Raw genomic sequence first — 13,894 nt, 5'->3', positions numbered from 1 at the left:
GCACTGAAATTAAACTGTCAGACCGATGAGCGCGCAAACTAAATCTGACCGCCAAAGGCTGTCTCGCCAAACGAATTCTTCCTTTGGTTTCGTAATACCGAAAAACAGAGCGATACAAAATTGGACATAAAACGGTAGTAAAGATCGAACAGGAGCCTAGGGGTGAGCAGTCTCGTGCGCTATCACCTATGCTGTGAGATCAGCTGGCATTAGTGTTGTACGCTATGTGATAGAAAGTGTCCAGACACCTGACAAAATGTCTTACAAGTTCGTGGCGCCCTCCATCGGTAATGCTGGAATTCAATTTGGTGTAGGCCCACCTTTAGCCTTGATGAAAGCTTTCACGATTGCAGGCATGCGTTCAATCAGGTGCTGGAAGATTTCTTGGGGAATGGCAACCGATTCTTCACGGAGTGCTGCACTGAGGAGAGGTATCGATGTCGGCCTGGCACGAAGTCGGCGTTCCAAGATCTCCCTAACGTCTTCTGTAGGATTCAGGTGAGGACTCTGTACAGGCCAGTCCATTACAGGGATGTTATTGTCGTGTTATCACTCCGCCACAGGCCGTGCAGTATGAAAAGGTGCTCGATCGCTTTGAAAGATTCAATCGCCGTCCTCAAATTGTTCTTCAACAGTGGGAAAGGTGCTTAAAACATCAATGTAGAATTGTGCTGTTATAGTGCCACAAAAACAACAAGGGGTGCAAGCATCCTCCATGATAAACACAACCACACAACACCACCGCCTCCGAATTTTACTGTTGGCACTACACATGATGTTCACCGGCCATTCGCCATACCCATAGCCTGCCATCGGATCGCCACATTCTGCACCGTGATTCGTCACTCCACACAACGTTTTTCCATTGTTCAGTCGTCCAAGATTTCTCATCTCCCGCCTAACTATCGTAGTGCATGCAGTTGATCGTGATGCAGTTTGGAATTCCAGTGTGATAGTCTGGATAGATGTCTGCTTACTACATACTACGACCCTCTTCAATTGCTGGAGATCTCTGTTAGTCAACAGACGAGGTCGGCCTATACGCTTTTGTGCTGTACGTGTTCCTTCACGTTTCCACTTCACTATCAAATTGGTGGACCTAGGGATGTTTAAGAGTGTGGAAACCTCGCCTACAGACGTACGACACAAGCGACACCCAATCATCTGACCCCGTTTGAATTCTGTGAGATCCGTGGAGCGCCCCTTTCTGCTCTCTCTCTCTCTCTCTCTCTCTCTCTCTCTCTGGATGTCTAATGAGGTCGCTGATATGGAGTACCTGGCAGTAGGTGGCAGCATAATGCACCTAATATGAAAAACGTATGTTTTTGGGGTGCCCGGATAGTTTTGATCACATAGTCCATCTGGTGATCGGCTTTAGTTAGCACCCTCAACGGCTTGACTGGCTAACTTCAACGCTAATTCAATCGGAATCGGCGCAACGCATCGAGATTTTTTTCCTTAACAATTATTTTTCAGCACAACCTACTCTACTACACTTTTCAAACAGATCCTGACCACCCTGTATATGCCGAATATCGCCGCGCAGGGTAGCCGCATGGTCTTACGCGCCTTGCCACGATTCGCGTGGTTCCCCCTCTCGGAGCTTCCAGTTCTTCCTCGGGCATGGGTGTGTGTGTTGTCCTTAGCTTAAGTTAGATTAAGTACCGTGTAAGCCTACGGACCGATGACCTCAGCAGTTTGGTGCCATAGGAACTTACCATCATCAGCCGGCCGTTGTGGCCGAGCGGTTCTAGGCACTTCAGTCCGGAACCGCGCTGCTGCTGCGGTCGCAGGTTCGAATCCTGCCTCGGGCATGGATGTGTGTGATGTCCTTAGGTTAGTTAGGTTTAAGTAGCTCTAAGTTCTAGGGGACTGATGATCTCAGATGTTAAGTCCCATAGTGCTTAGAGCCATTTACCATCATCAACACAGCCACCGAATATCGCAGTCATTCAGTTGTGTGTTGAAGGTTATCCTGGACGCGCCAAGCCCTCAAGATTTGTGTTTGCAATCATTATAAAAAATTTTCAAGAAACAAGAACGGTGAATAACGTATTAGTGCACACTGGATGGGGGACTCCCACACTTCGTCTCTATGCCCGCTTGAAATCTCTTCCACTGAGATCCTTGAACGTCTGCGGAGGTATGGCAGCCCATTCATCCTCGATCCGAACTAGAGACGTTACTGATCTCGGACGACGCAGTCTCAAGCGGAGTTGATACGAAACGAGAGAAGTTAGTGATGTCGAATTCTGTGCCCTCTAGTGAACTGGACTTTGTAACTCATTTTGAAGGTGTCCCATTGCGTTCAGGGCGACCTCTGGGCCGGCCAGTCCATTTCACGAGTGTCAGTGTCCACAAACGTTTGTCTCACAGACGCAGCTTCGAGGCAGGGTTCTCTGTCGTACTGATACAATTGTCGTTCCTCGATTGTTCTCATCATAAAACGCTGGAAAATGTGCTCATATTCTCCCGACTTCAATGTTTTCTTATGCGACAATGCGCCAGGCATTCACCACAATCAAACCCGTCCATCAGACTGCTACAGGGTACGGCTTGATTCATCACTGCACTTATTTCCATTCGTCCATTGTCCAGTGGCATCAAGTGCCGCTTGCCATCGACTACAGAAATGTGTGGCTAATGAGGTACAGTTATACCATTATACCTCATTCTCTTTAACTCCCTACAGACTATCACTGTGCTAGCTGGAGTATTCGTAGCACTTTGGAACACACGATTGATTCATGTGGCTGTGTTTACGCGGCCTTTTAGGACCACCCTCCACAGTGCTTGACGGTCCCCGTCAGTCAGTTTATGAGGTCTACCTGGTCTCGGTTAGCTGAGGTTGTTTCTTCGCGTTTCAGTCGATTTGGGCAACATTAGAAAAACTGAAATATCCGTGCTATATTTGTAAGTCAGGTGACATCTAGTGACTAGTCCAGGTTCGAAGTCACTGACCTTTCCTGACGGACCCAATTTGCTGCTATTAATCCTTTACGACAAAACAACACTTTCTGCCCACCCTTATGCTGGCAGGTCCGCGTCTCCTGATGTTAATGGTCAACTCCGCATTACACATGGGTGTCCGGATAATTGTGATCAGACAATGTGCGAGGTGCATTCAAGTTCTAAGCCCTCCGATTTTTTTTCTCCGGAATGGAAAGAGATAGAAACATGCGCATTGTTTTAAAATGAGACCGTGTTTATTGTCAATACGTCCCAGAGATGGCAGCACCGTACGGCAGATGGAATTTTACCGCCAGCGGCGAGAATGAGAGCTGTTTTAAATACTTAAAATTGCGACGTTTTCCTTACTTGAACAGCGTGCAATCATTCGTTTTCTGAATTTGCGTGGTGTGAAACCAATTGAAATTCATCGACAGTTGAAGGAGACATGTGGTGATGGAGTTATGGATGTGTCGAAAGTGCGATCGTGGGTGCGACAGTTTAATAAAGGCAGAACATCGTGTGAAAACAAACCGAAACAACCTCGAGCTCGCACAAGCCGGTCTGACGACATGATCGAGAAAGTGGAGAGAATTGTTTTGGGGGATCGCCGAATTAATGTTGAACAGATCGCCTCCAGAGTTGGCATTTCTGTGGGTTCTGTGCACACAATCCTGCATGACGACCTGAAAATGCGAAAAGTGTCATCCAGGTGGGTGCCACGAATGCTGACGGACGACCACATGGCTGCCCGTGTGGCATGTTGCCGAGCAATGTTGACGCGCAACGACAACATGAATGGGACTTTCTTTTCGTCGGTTGTGACAATGGATGAGACGTGGATGTCATTTTTCAATCCAAAAACAAAGCGCCAGTCAGCTCAATGGAAGCACACAGATTCACCGCCACCAAAAAAATTTCGGGTAACCGCCAGTGCTGAAAAAATGATGGTGTCTATGTTCTGGGACAGTGAGGGCGTAATCCTTACCCATTGCGTTCCAAAGGGCACTACGGTAACAGGTGCATCCTACGAAAATGTTTTGAAGAACAAATTCCTTCCTGCACTGCAACAAAAACGTCCGGGAAGGGCTGTGCGTGTGCTGTTTCACCAAGACAACGCACCCGCACATCGAGCTAACGTTACGCAACAGTTTCTTCGTGATAACAACTTTGAAGTGATTCCTCATGCTCCCTACTCACCTGACCTGGCTCCTAGTGACTTTTGGCTTTTCCCAACAATGAAAGAGACTCTCCGTGCCCGCACATTCACCAGTCGTGCTGCTATTGCCTCAGCGATTTTCCAGTGGTCAAAACAGACTCCTAAAGAAGCCTTCGCCGCTGCCACGGAATCATGGCGTCAGCGTTGTGAAAAATGTGTACGTCTGCAGGGCGATTACGTCGAAAAGTAACGCCAGTTTAATCGATTTCGGGTGAGTAGTTAATTAGAAAAAAAATCGGAGGCCTTAGAACTTGAATGCACCTCGTATTTCGCCAGAGGAAAAGAAAAGCAAATGGCGGGGAAAAAAAAAAATGGTTCAAATGGCTCTGAGCACTATGGGTCTCAACTGCTGAGGTCATTAGTCCCCTAGAACTTAGAACTAGTTAAACCTAACTAACCTAAGGACATCACAAACATCCATGCCCGAGGCAGGATTCGAACCTGCGACCGTAGCGGCCTTGCGGTTCCAGACTGCAGCGCCTTTAACCGCACGGCCACTTCGGCCGGCAAATGGCGGGGAAAGGCAATGAACATTTTAGGAGCGGCACTACGAGGCAGCTTGAATATCCGTATTGCATAATACACTGAAGCGCCAAAGAAACTCCTATAGGCACGCGCATTCAAATACAGAGATATGTAAACAAGCAGAAACCGGCACTGCGGTCGGCAACGGCTATGTAAGACAACATGTGTTGTTAGATCGGTTACTGCTGCTACAATGGCAGCTTATCGAGATTTAAGTGAGTCCGAATGTGATGTTAAAGTCGGCACACGAGTGACAGATACAGCATCCCCGAGATAGCGATGAAGTGGGGATTTTCCTGTTTGACAGTTTCACGCGTGTGCCATGAATATGAGGAATCCGGTAAAACATCAGACCTCCGACATCGCTGCAGCCGGAAAAAGATCCTGCAAGAACGGGACCAACGACGACTGAAGAGAATCGTTCGACGTGACAGCAGTACTTCCGCAAATGACAGCAGATTTCAGTGCTAGGCCATCAATAAGTGTCAGCGTGAAGCATTCAACGAAGGCCCACTCGTGTACCTTTGATGACTGCACGACACAAAGCATTACGCCCCGATTGGGTTTGTCAACAACGAAATTGGACGGTTGACGGCTGAAAGCATGTTGCCTGATCGGACGAGACTCTTTTCAAATTGTATCGAGCAAATGAACTACAGGTATGGAGACAACCTCAGGGGTCCATGGATCCTGCATGTTCAAAATAGTTCAAATGGCTCTGAGCATTATGGGACTTAACTTCTGAGGTCATCAGTCCCCTAGAACTTAGAACTACTTAAACCTAACTAAGTACATCACACACAGCCATGCCCGAGGCAGGATTCGAACCTGCGACCGTATCGGTCGCGCTGTTCCAGACTGTAGCGCCTAGAACCGCTCGGCCACTCCGGCCGGCGATCCTGCATGTCAGCAGGGGACTTTTCATTCTGCTGGAGGCTGTGTAATGGTGTTGGGCGTGTGAAGTTCGAGTGATATGGGACCCCCAATACGTCTAGATACGACTCTGACAGGTGACACGTACGTATTCATCCTGTCTGATCACCTGCGTCCATTCATGTCCATTGTGCATTCCGCCAGACTTGGGCAATTCCAGTAGGACAATGCGACACCCCATTCGTCCAGAATTGCTACAGAGTGGCTCCAGAAACACTCTTCTGATGTTAAACACTTTCGCTGGCCACCAAACTCCGCAGACATGCTCAATAGAGCATATCTTGCATGCCTGTGCTGTTCAGAAGGATTTATGGACAGCCCTGCAGGATTCATGGTGTCAATTCCCTCCACCACTACTTCAGACATTATTCGAGTCTATGCAACGTCGTGTTGCGGCATTTCATGATCGCGAGGGCCCCATACGACATTATGCAGGTGTACCAGTTTCTTTGGCTCTTCAGTGTATATGCGACGTGTGCGTATGTGGGCAAGTCCACGGGTAAAAGGCTTATCCCAAACCCCTGGATCAATTTCAGCCAAAATTGGTCTGGAAAGAAATAGTAAGGGGGGTAAGAAACAGCAATCTCTTACTGTCCCTTTGGTGATAACGTGGGGAGAGAAGGGCAGAGGAAGTGATGGACAGAGAGGGAGAGGGATGTAGGGCATGGATACATATGGAAAAGGAGAAGATGAGAGATAAGGGAAAGGGAGAAGTGGAAAGGCAAAGATAAGAGGAAGAGATGGATAGTGAGAAGGGGGAGGAGGAGGAGATGGATAAAGGAAGGACAAGATGGGCAGAAAAATTGGAGTGGAGCAGATGGACAGAGAGAGGGACAGGAACGAATGAATAGAGTGAACGTAAAGGAGGTGGAGAAATAGATGGACAGAGAGGAGGACGGAGTAGATGGACAGCGCGAGGTGGAAGCAGATGTAATAAATATGTACCCAGATAAACCCAGGTTTTGAATTATTCAAAAATATTTCCTACAAATTAGTTGAACTATGATAAATTAGTTCATGTGGATACATTAGAATGAATTATGGTCCTAACAGTGATCCTGGGATGATATGTACATCTTTTGGCCATAAGGAGAACAGTTTGGCTTGTCCTAATGACATGGTCTCAGAATCGACAAGTGGTGTGTCTATTCTATCGCCACCAAACAGCGGCGATTATCCAACCTAGGGGCAGCGAGGTGGAGGTGGCATCTGTTAATCACCTCAGTCAAGCGCTTAGCAAGAATCATTGATGTGCACGGCACTAACGGCCGCGTGTATGCGCCACTCAGATGTGCAATTCTTGGACGCTTAGAACAAGCTCGCACATGGCCGGAAAGCAACAGTCTAATTTCGTGTGGCGAGGGCCTCCCGTCGGGTGGACCGTTCGCCTGGTGCAAGTCTTTTGATTTGAAGCCACTTCGGCGACTTGCGCGTCGATGGGAATGATGATCATGAAGAGAGCACAACGCCCAGTCCCTTAGCGTAAAAATTTCCGACCCAACCGGGGATCGAACCCGAGCCCCTTAGCATCGCGTTCCGTCGCGCTGACAACGCAGCTATCGTACATGAAGCATTCAATTCCGCACCATTAAATTACTGTGTTGATTACCTAGCCATGGATTTGGATTTACAGTCTAAGATAAGAAAAAAAGAGAAGGCAACGCACCGCGAAGGAAATATCCGAATGGGATAGAAGTGGGTAGAGTGATATAGACAACCAAATGATTACAATTCCAGAAAAATTGGATGATCTATTCAAGAGAAAGAACTTTACAAATTGAGCGAATCAATAATGCATTGGTGCACCTCTAGACCTTATTCGGCTAGTTGTTCGGCTTGGCATTGATTGATATCGTGACAAATTCTGCCCAATTAACGCTGAAGTTCGTCAAAATTACTCATAAAGCCCCAAACGTTCTCGATTGGGGAGAGATCTGGCGACCTTGTTGGGCAAGCCAGTAGCAGTAGAAACTCTCACCATGAGCAGGCTGACATTTTCTTACTGGAATAGAAGCCCACGACGGCTTGCCATGAAGGGCAACAGAAGGGGTCGTAGAATATCATCGACGTGCCGCTGTGCTGCAAGGGCACCACAGATGATGACCAAAGGGTCGTGCTATGAAAATAAATGGCACCCAGACCATCACTCTTAATTGTTGGGCTGTTTGGCAGCCAACAATCAATTTGACGTCCCACCGCTGTCTGGGGCATCTCCAGACAAATCTTCGCTGGTTTTCGGGGCTTAGTTCGAAGCGGAACCCGTCACTGAAGACAGTTCTACTCCAGTCAGTGAGATTCCAGGCCGATGACGTCTCTGGTTATTCCCCGGGTAGTGGTGGAATACCAACGTGGCTGTCGCCCACCATACTGCCCGACCACCAGGAGTGAAGGTCTGTGATGCCATTTCCTGTCACAGCAGGACGGCTTTGGTTGTCATCCGTAGTATCCTTACAGTACAGTGGTATGTCGTCGACATTCTACGCCCGGTTTTGTTACCCTTCATGCAAGCCTGAATCTGATCTGTGCGAGACTGAACTTTACTCAGTGCACTGCGTAGTAAGACTCTGCTGCTGGGCGCTGAGAGAACAATATTTGTATCCTGTGGAAGGCAAAAATTAGGTCCTTAAGATATGGGTACAATATTCATCCTCGACGGCCATCTGTACGTTTTGCACATTATGCTGGTGAAATGAGGTGCTAACGACTCTGCAATTGAAGTAGCATTGCAGTGTACTAGTGGTGGGTAGGTTCCTAAGACATTGGAAATACACCAATCAACCTAACTTTTATGCAATAATTCAGTTATATGACGTGAAGTGCACAGTTAATGGTATGGTAGAGGAATAACCTCAGAGTCCACTGGTGATTGGTAATTCCTTAACATATAGGAAACGTAACACAGGACCTGACCGTGATTGTACATTGTGTACAAAGTTTATGAATGTAACAAGACGTGCACAGCGCTGGCTGCGCCTGTGACATAGCGTTAAAGGCCACTGTTCAGAATCAATAATCCTAACAATGGTCCTTGAGGGCGCCAGCTCCTTTTGGATATAATTTAGCTTCCAAGTACACTGTTGGTGGTTTGATCCTTAAGATATAGGAAAAATTGCGACTGTCACAGCTTCGAGGAACACCCCAATTATATATACAGATTTTGTGTTTGTGGCTTGAAGTGCACAAAACTAACTGTGCTGAAAACATAGGTCACTTATTGTTGGTGGGAATGTCCTTTGGATACAGAAATAGTAACAACTAACCTGTGATCATAGAAGTGCACCAGTGCATTAGGCTGCGATTTGGTAGGTGGTGAGAGATGGACAGTGTTGTGTTAATGACATAACTTTGGGTTACATTCGTGCTGGGTAGTGTTTTAAGGTACATGAAGTATGACAATCCTCGGGGAACATCTACATCTTTACCTCATAATTTATTTATGAACGTGACATAGACAGTGCAGGCTGTGCTAATGAGATAGCTGGGAAGGCCTCTGGTGGTGGGGAGGATCCTTAGATGGAATAAAAGTAGCAATAGTTCTGACAGTGATTCTTTAGGCACACAAGTACAATTTGATTGAATTTTCTCAATCTGAGAATATTGGAAAAGAGAGTCGTTTTAGTTGCTACAAGACATTTAACCTAGATTGCATAACATATTTCATTATTCAACACAACCGGCTTTGACAGACTTTGCTGTAATCTTCAGGTCTTAGAAACCTTTTCGTTGTGAAACATGTTCATTTTACGTTGAACCTTACATCACATGATAATGTGGCTTGAGGTACAACGTAAAATGATCACGTTTCACAACAAAAAAATTTTTAAGACGCGAAGATGACAGCAAAGTCTGTCGAAACAGGTTGTCTTAATTTAAAAAAATATTTTATGCGTTCCACGCTGTTGAATGTTTCTTTACAAATACAGTCAGCTGTGATTTATATGGGTGGCCTGACTTTCACAGCTGACTTAGCTTCATTGTCAACTGGTGGTGTGTAGGCCCTTAAGAAACACGTAAAATAACTATGATACTTATAATGAGTCTCAGAAGCCACCTGTATTTTAACCCCACAATTTATTTATTTGGCGTGAGGTGCACAGTTCCAGTTGTGCTAATGAGATGGCTTTAAAGTCCACTGGTCGTCTGGAGGTCCTCCAGATACAGTAGGATCCTAACAGTGATCTCTGAGAGACGCAAGCACTTTTCGATCATACTGTATGTAGATGGCATGAAATGTATGGTACCTTCTGTTGTAATGACTCAGTCTTGGTATCCAACAGTGGTGGGTAGTTTTATGTGTAGGAAATCACAATGGGGCTAATAGTAATAATTGGGGGACACTTGCATCTTCGTCCAAAATTTGTGATATGAAGCACAAACTGTTGGCTGTGTTGATGATGTAGCATCACAGTCCACAGCTGGCAGGTATGTTCTTGAGATAGGGAAAAAGTAACAACAGTCCTGAAAATGATCCTTGACAGGCATGAGTGGGCTCCAGCCATAATTTGTCTATGTAGCTTGATATGCACAGTGACAGCTGTAACTACCACATAACGTTGGAGTACACTAGGGATGGATAGATACAAAATATACAGGAAAAAGTATACTGGACCTAGCACTGATCCCCGTGGAACACTTATACTTTTTGTGTATTATTTATGCAGGAGGCTTGCAGTACACAGCATCGTCTGCGGTAACACACAATGCAGAGCAAAGACATTCAAGTTGAGGGTACCCAGTCTGTCAAAGGAGTACACGCTATACACATGACAATGACGATGGGCATCAATTGGTGGCGCAGACTCACCCCAATGGCCTGGCGGCGGTTGACCTTGTGGCGGTGTCTGCGGATGGCGTAGCAGGCGGCGATGATGATGACGAGCACCAGCACCACCCCAGCCAGCGCCAGAGGCAGCAGCACGCTGTCCTCCCCGTTGAAGCCCTGAAACACCACACTGTAGGGTCATGCTGAGCAGTGGGTTGGGCCAAGTGCAATACTGGTCCAACTGGAAAGTGGAAGTATTACATAGGCAGGTAGACAACTTCGAATATATTGAACCTGCTGATAGTACCTATCTGGTATGACCCATAACGTCATCAGAATGGCAGGCATGAACAATTAATCGAAATAAAAAAGCTGTCTTGGTCTATGAGTACAGCGACCAGTTTTAACGTGGGAGAAACAGACGAAATGGGGAACGCGAACTGACACGGATGGACAAGCAGAAGAAATCCAAATGGTCCTTTTGTGGGTCCCACCAACTACAACGCCATCCTATGAATTGCTCGGATGGCTTAAACGATGGGACTCTGTTGGCGACATCAAGGGTTCCAGGGAAACAGTTCTATCAGGGCTGCTCGGAGTATATGGTTGCTTGTGCTAGCATCCACTCATGGGAGCAGCCTTCTAGGTTAGGGAACGCTGAGCAAAGACATTCAAGTTGAGGGTACCCATCCTGGCAAAGGAATATTAACTACAGTTCTGCCCCCAACGTACGCTATACACATGACAGTTGTCAATACACTATTGTCCAAAGTGGACACACGCCTTCCAGTACCACAACTGACGGACCAGTGTCTCAGCACTACCAACACAGACGTCCAGCTGAGCAGAAAGATGATCGACTGTGATCCGTCGATCACCTCAAATACGATCCAGCTGTGGAGAGTCACAGTTGTGTGAGGCAAGCCAGCACGTTGGAGATCGCACAGGTTTGTGCAATCTTGTTGCGATGATGACAGACGCCTTGCCCAACGATTCGCCGTGCTTTTGTTAAGTGCCAGGTCTGTAACTTCCCATTAATATCTTAGGTTTGCCAGCTCTATGGTTTGAACGTATCTCCGTTAGAGACGCCATTTTGAAGACTACGTATAGCGTCATTGGTGACCCTTGTCGTCGCTACAATGATTGTCTCTTCCCCTCTGTCCCACTTGCGTACTTTCTTTACCGCGTCATGGGCTGCAGCGCCACCAAGTTGCATTCATTCTCGCGGTGGGCAGTCGTCATAATGTTTGGTCTCATCAGTGTACGTAAAGGACATTATGTGCTTCGGAGCAACTGCAGTTTAGTGGAGTGTGGCGGAGGAAATGGCTGCTGCGCTAACGGCCTCCAGCCACGCTGGCGTGTGTCCTCGAGGGGATGTATAGTGTGGAGTGCAGGCGCGTGCAGCGGACCGCAGCTAAGGGCTCGGAGGACGGGCCAAGGACTTCCATCTCTCCTGACCACCAGGGCGCAGTCGATACGCGCAGGGGGAGCACCATTTGCAAGCCAAATTTACCTTCCTGGCCGGCGTGCTATCGCGGGTTAGAAAGGCGGGTGGTCCGGCGGAACAGGGCAGCACGCGACCCTTTAATTTAGGGCCCGTCTTATCGCGAGGGCAGCCCTTCCCCTATTGGGTTTCACGGCCCTCAACAACAGCGCCACGCTGATGCGTAGGCGTTAGGGGCGTGTGGCCGCGTTAGTTATCGAGCTACTTACTTCGTGAAACGACGGTGCAGAAGTAAGACAGGGTTTTAAAACGGTTCTCAGGCGAGATGTCGTGTTTTAGTTAATTACATGATCCCATAGATCAGCTTTATCGACATATACTCCTATATCTACTACTCCACAGAGCACCTTATGGAGTAATGCAGGACGCTTTGAGTAGCAGTTCACCTTCTCCTATTCCTGTCGCGTGTCGTTCACGGGAAGAACGATTGCCGATAAGCCTGCATGTAGTTCAAATCTCTCTAGTTTGGTCTTGATAATCTTTCCGCGAGACGTGCGTACGAGTAAGTGAGCTGTGCGTGGCTCGTGTTCGTGCCATCTCTCTCTTCTTTTACATTCTGTTTTTATTGTATTGCCACCTCGTTTTATTAATTCAATTACTGGTGTTACTGAGTTGCTGCCTTGCCTGCCCGCGAGGGGAAACAGCAGAGGTTATCTACACTACTGGCCATTGAAATTGCTACACCAAGATGAAAATGCAGATGATAAACGGGTATTCATTGAACAAATATATTATACTAGGACTGACATATGATTATACGAGGGCTATCCACAAAGTACATTAAGTTTTGGAATTAAAAATAAATAAAGTATTGGAATTTTTTTTATTATATACAGATGAAAGCCACACTTAAATACTACTTTTCTACATAGTTGCCATTTAAATTAAGGCACTTATCGTAGCGATGGACGAGCTTGGAAATTCCCTCGTCGTAAAATTCGGCCGCCTGCGCCTTTAACCATGTGGTTACCTCTTCTTGAAGCTGTGCGTCGTCATCAAAACGCTGCGTAGCCAACCACTTCTTCATTGCTGGGAATAAGTGGAAGTCGCCCGGTGCCAGGTCGGGACTGTACGGCGGATGAGGAAACAACTCCCACTTAAAAGAATCGAGAACTTCACGAGTGGCATTTGCCGTGTGGGCCCGGGCGTTGTCGTGAATCAGCAAGATCTTTGAGCCCAACTTTCCCCTGCGCTTGTTTTGTATTGCTCTTCTGAGGTTGTGCGGAGTTTGGCAATACCTTTGAGAGTTTATTGTAATGCCTCTTTCCAGGAAATCCACAAAAATCACACCGAATTTTACGACGAAGGAATTTCCAAGCACGTCCATCCCTACGATAAGTGCCTTAATTTAAGTGGCAACTATGTAGAAAAGTAGTATTTAAGTGTGGATTTCATCTGTATATAACAAAAAAATTTCCAATACTTTATTTATTTTTAATTCCAAAACGTAATGTACTTTGTGGATAGCCCTCGTATTTTCACGTAATTTTGGTGCATAGATCTTGAGAAATCAGTACCCAGAACAACCACCTCTGGCCGTAATAACGGCCTTGATACGCCTGGGCATTGAATCAAACAGAGCTTGAATGGCGTGTACAGGTACAGCTGCCCATGCTGCTTCAACTCGATACCACAGTTCATCAAGAGTAGTGACTGGCGTATTGTGACGAGCCAGTTGCTCGGCCACCATTGAACACACGTTTTCAATTGGTGAGAGATCTGGAGAATGTGCTGGCCAGTGCAGCAGTCGAACATTTTCTGTATCCAGAAAGGCCCGTACAGGACCTGCAATATGCGGTCGTGCATTATCCTGCTGAAATGTAGCGTTTCACAGGGATCGAATGAAGGGTACAGCCACGGGTCGTAACACATCTGAAATGTAACTTCCCCTGCTCAAAGTGCCGTCAATGCGAACAAGAGGTGACCGAGAAGTGTAACCAATGGCACCTCATACCATCACGCCGGGTGATACGCCAGTATGGCGATGACGAATACAAGCTTC

At 46.9% G+C, this 13,894-nt stretch overlaps 1 protein-coding gene across 2 annotated transcripts in view; it reads right to left on the bottom strand.

Moving 5' to 3' along the window:
• The window catches only part of LOC126424862 (uncharacterized), a 544,468-nt gene that overhangs the window by 95,025 nt on the left and 435,549 nt on the right, over positions 1 to 13,894 (bottom strand). For both annotated transcript variants that reach the window (XM_050087676.1, XM_050087677.1), the window contains exon 6: positions 10,431 to 10,565. In XM_050087676.1, coding sequence (XP_049943633.1) covers positions 10,431 to 10,565 — 135 coding nt within the window. The remainder of the gene's footprint in view (positions 1 to 10,430; positions 10,566 to 13,894) is intronic.

The sequence above is a fragment of the Schistocerca serialis genome, chromosome 10 (genome assembly GCF_023864345.2).
Source record: "Schistocerca serialis cubense isolate TAMUIC-IGC-003099 chromosome 10, iqSchSeri2.2, whole genome shotgun sequence".
Taxonomy (NCBI): Eukaryota; Metazoa; Arthropoda; class Insecta; order Orthoptera; family Acrididae; genus Schistocerca; species Schistocerca serialis.
This window is presented reverse-complemented; position numbering and strand designations above follow the sequence as displayed.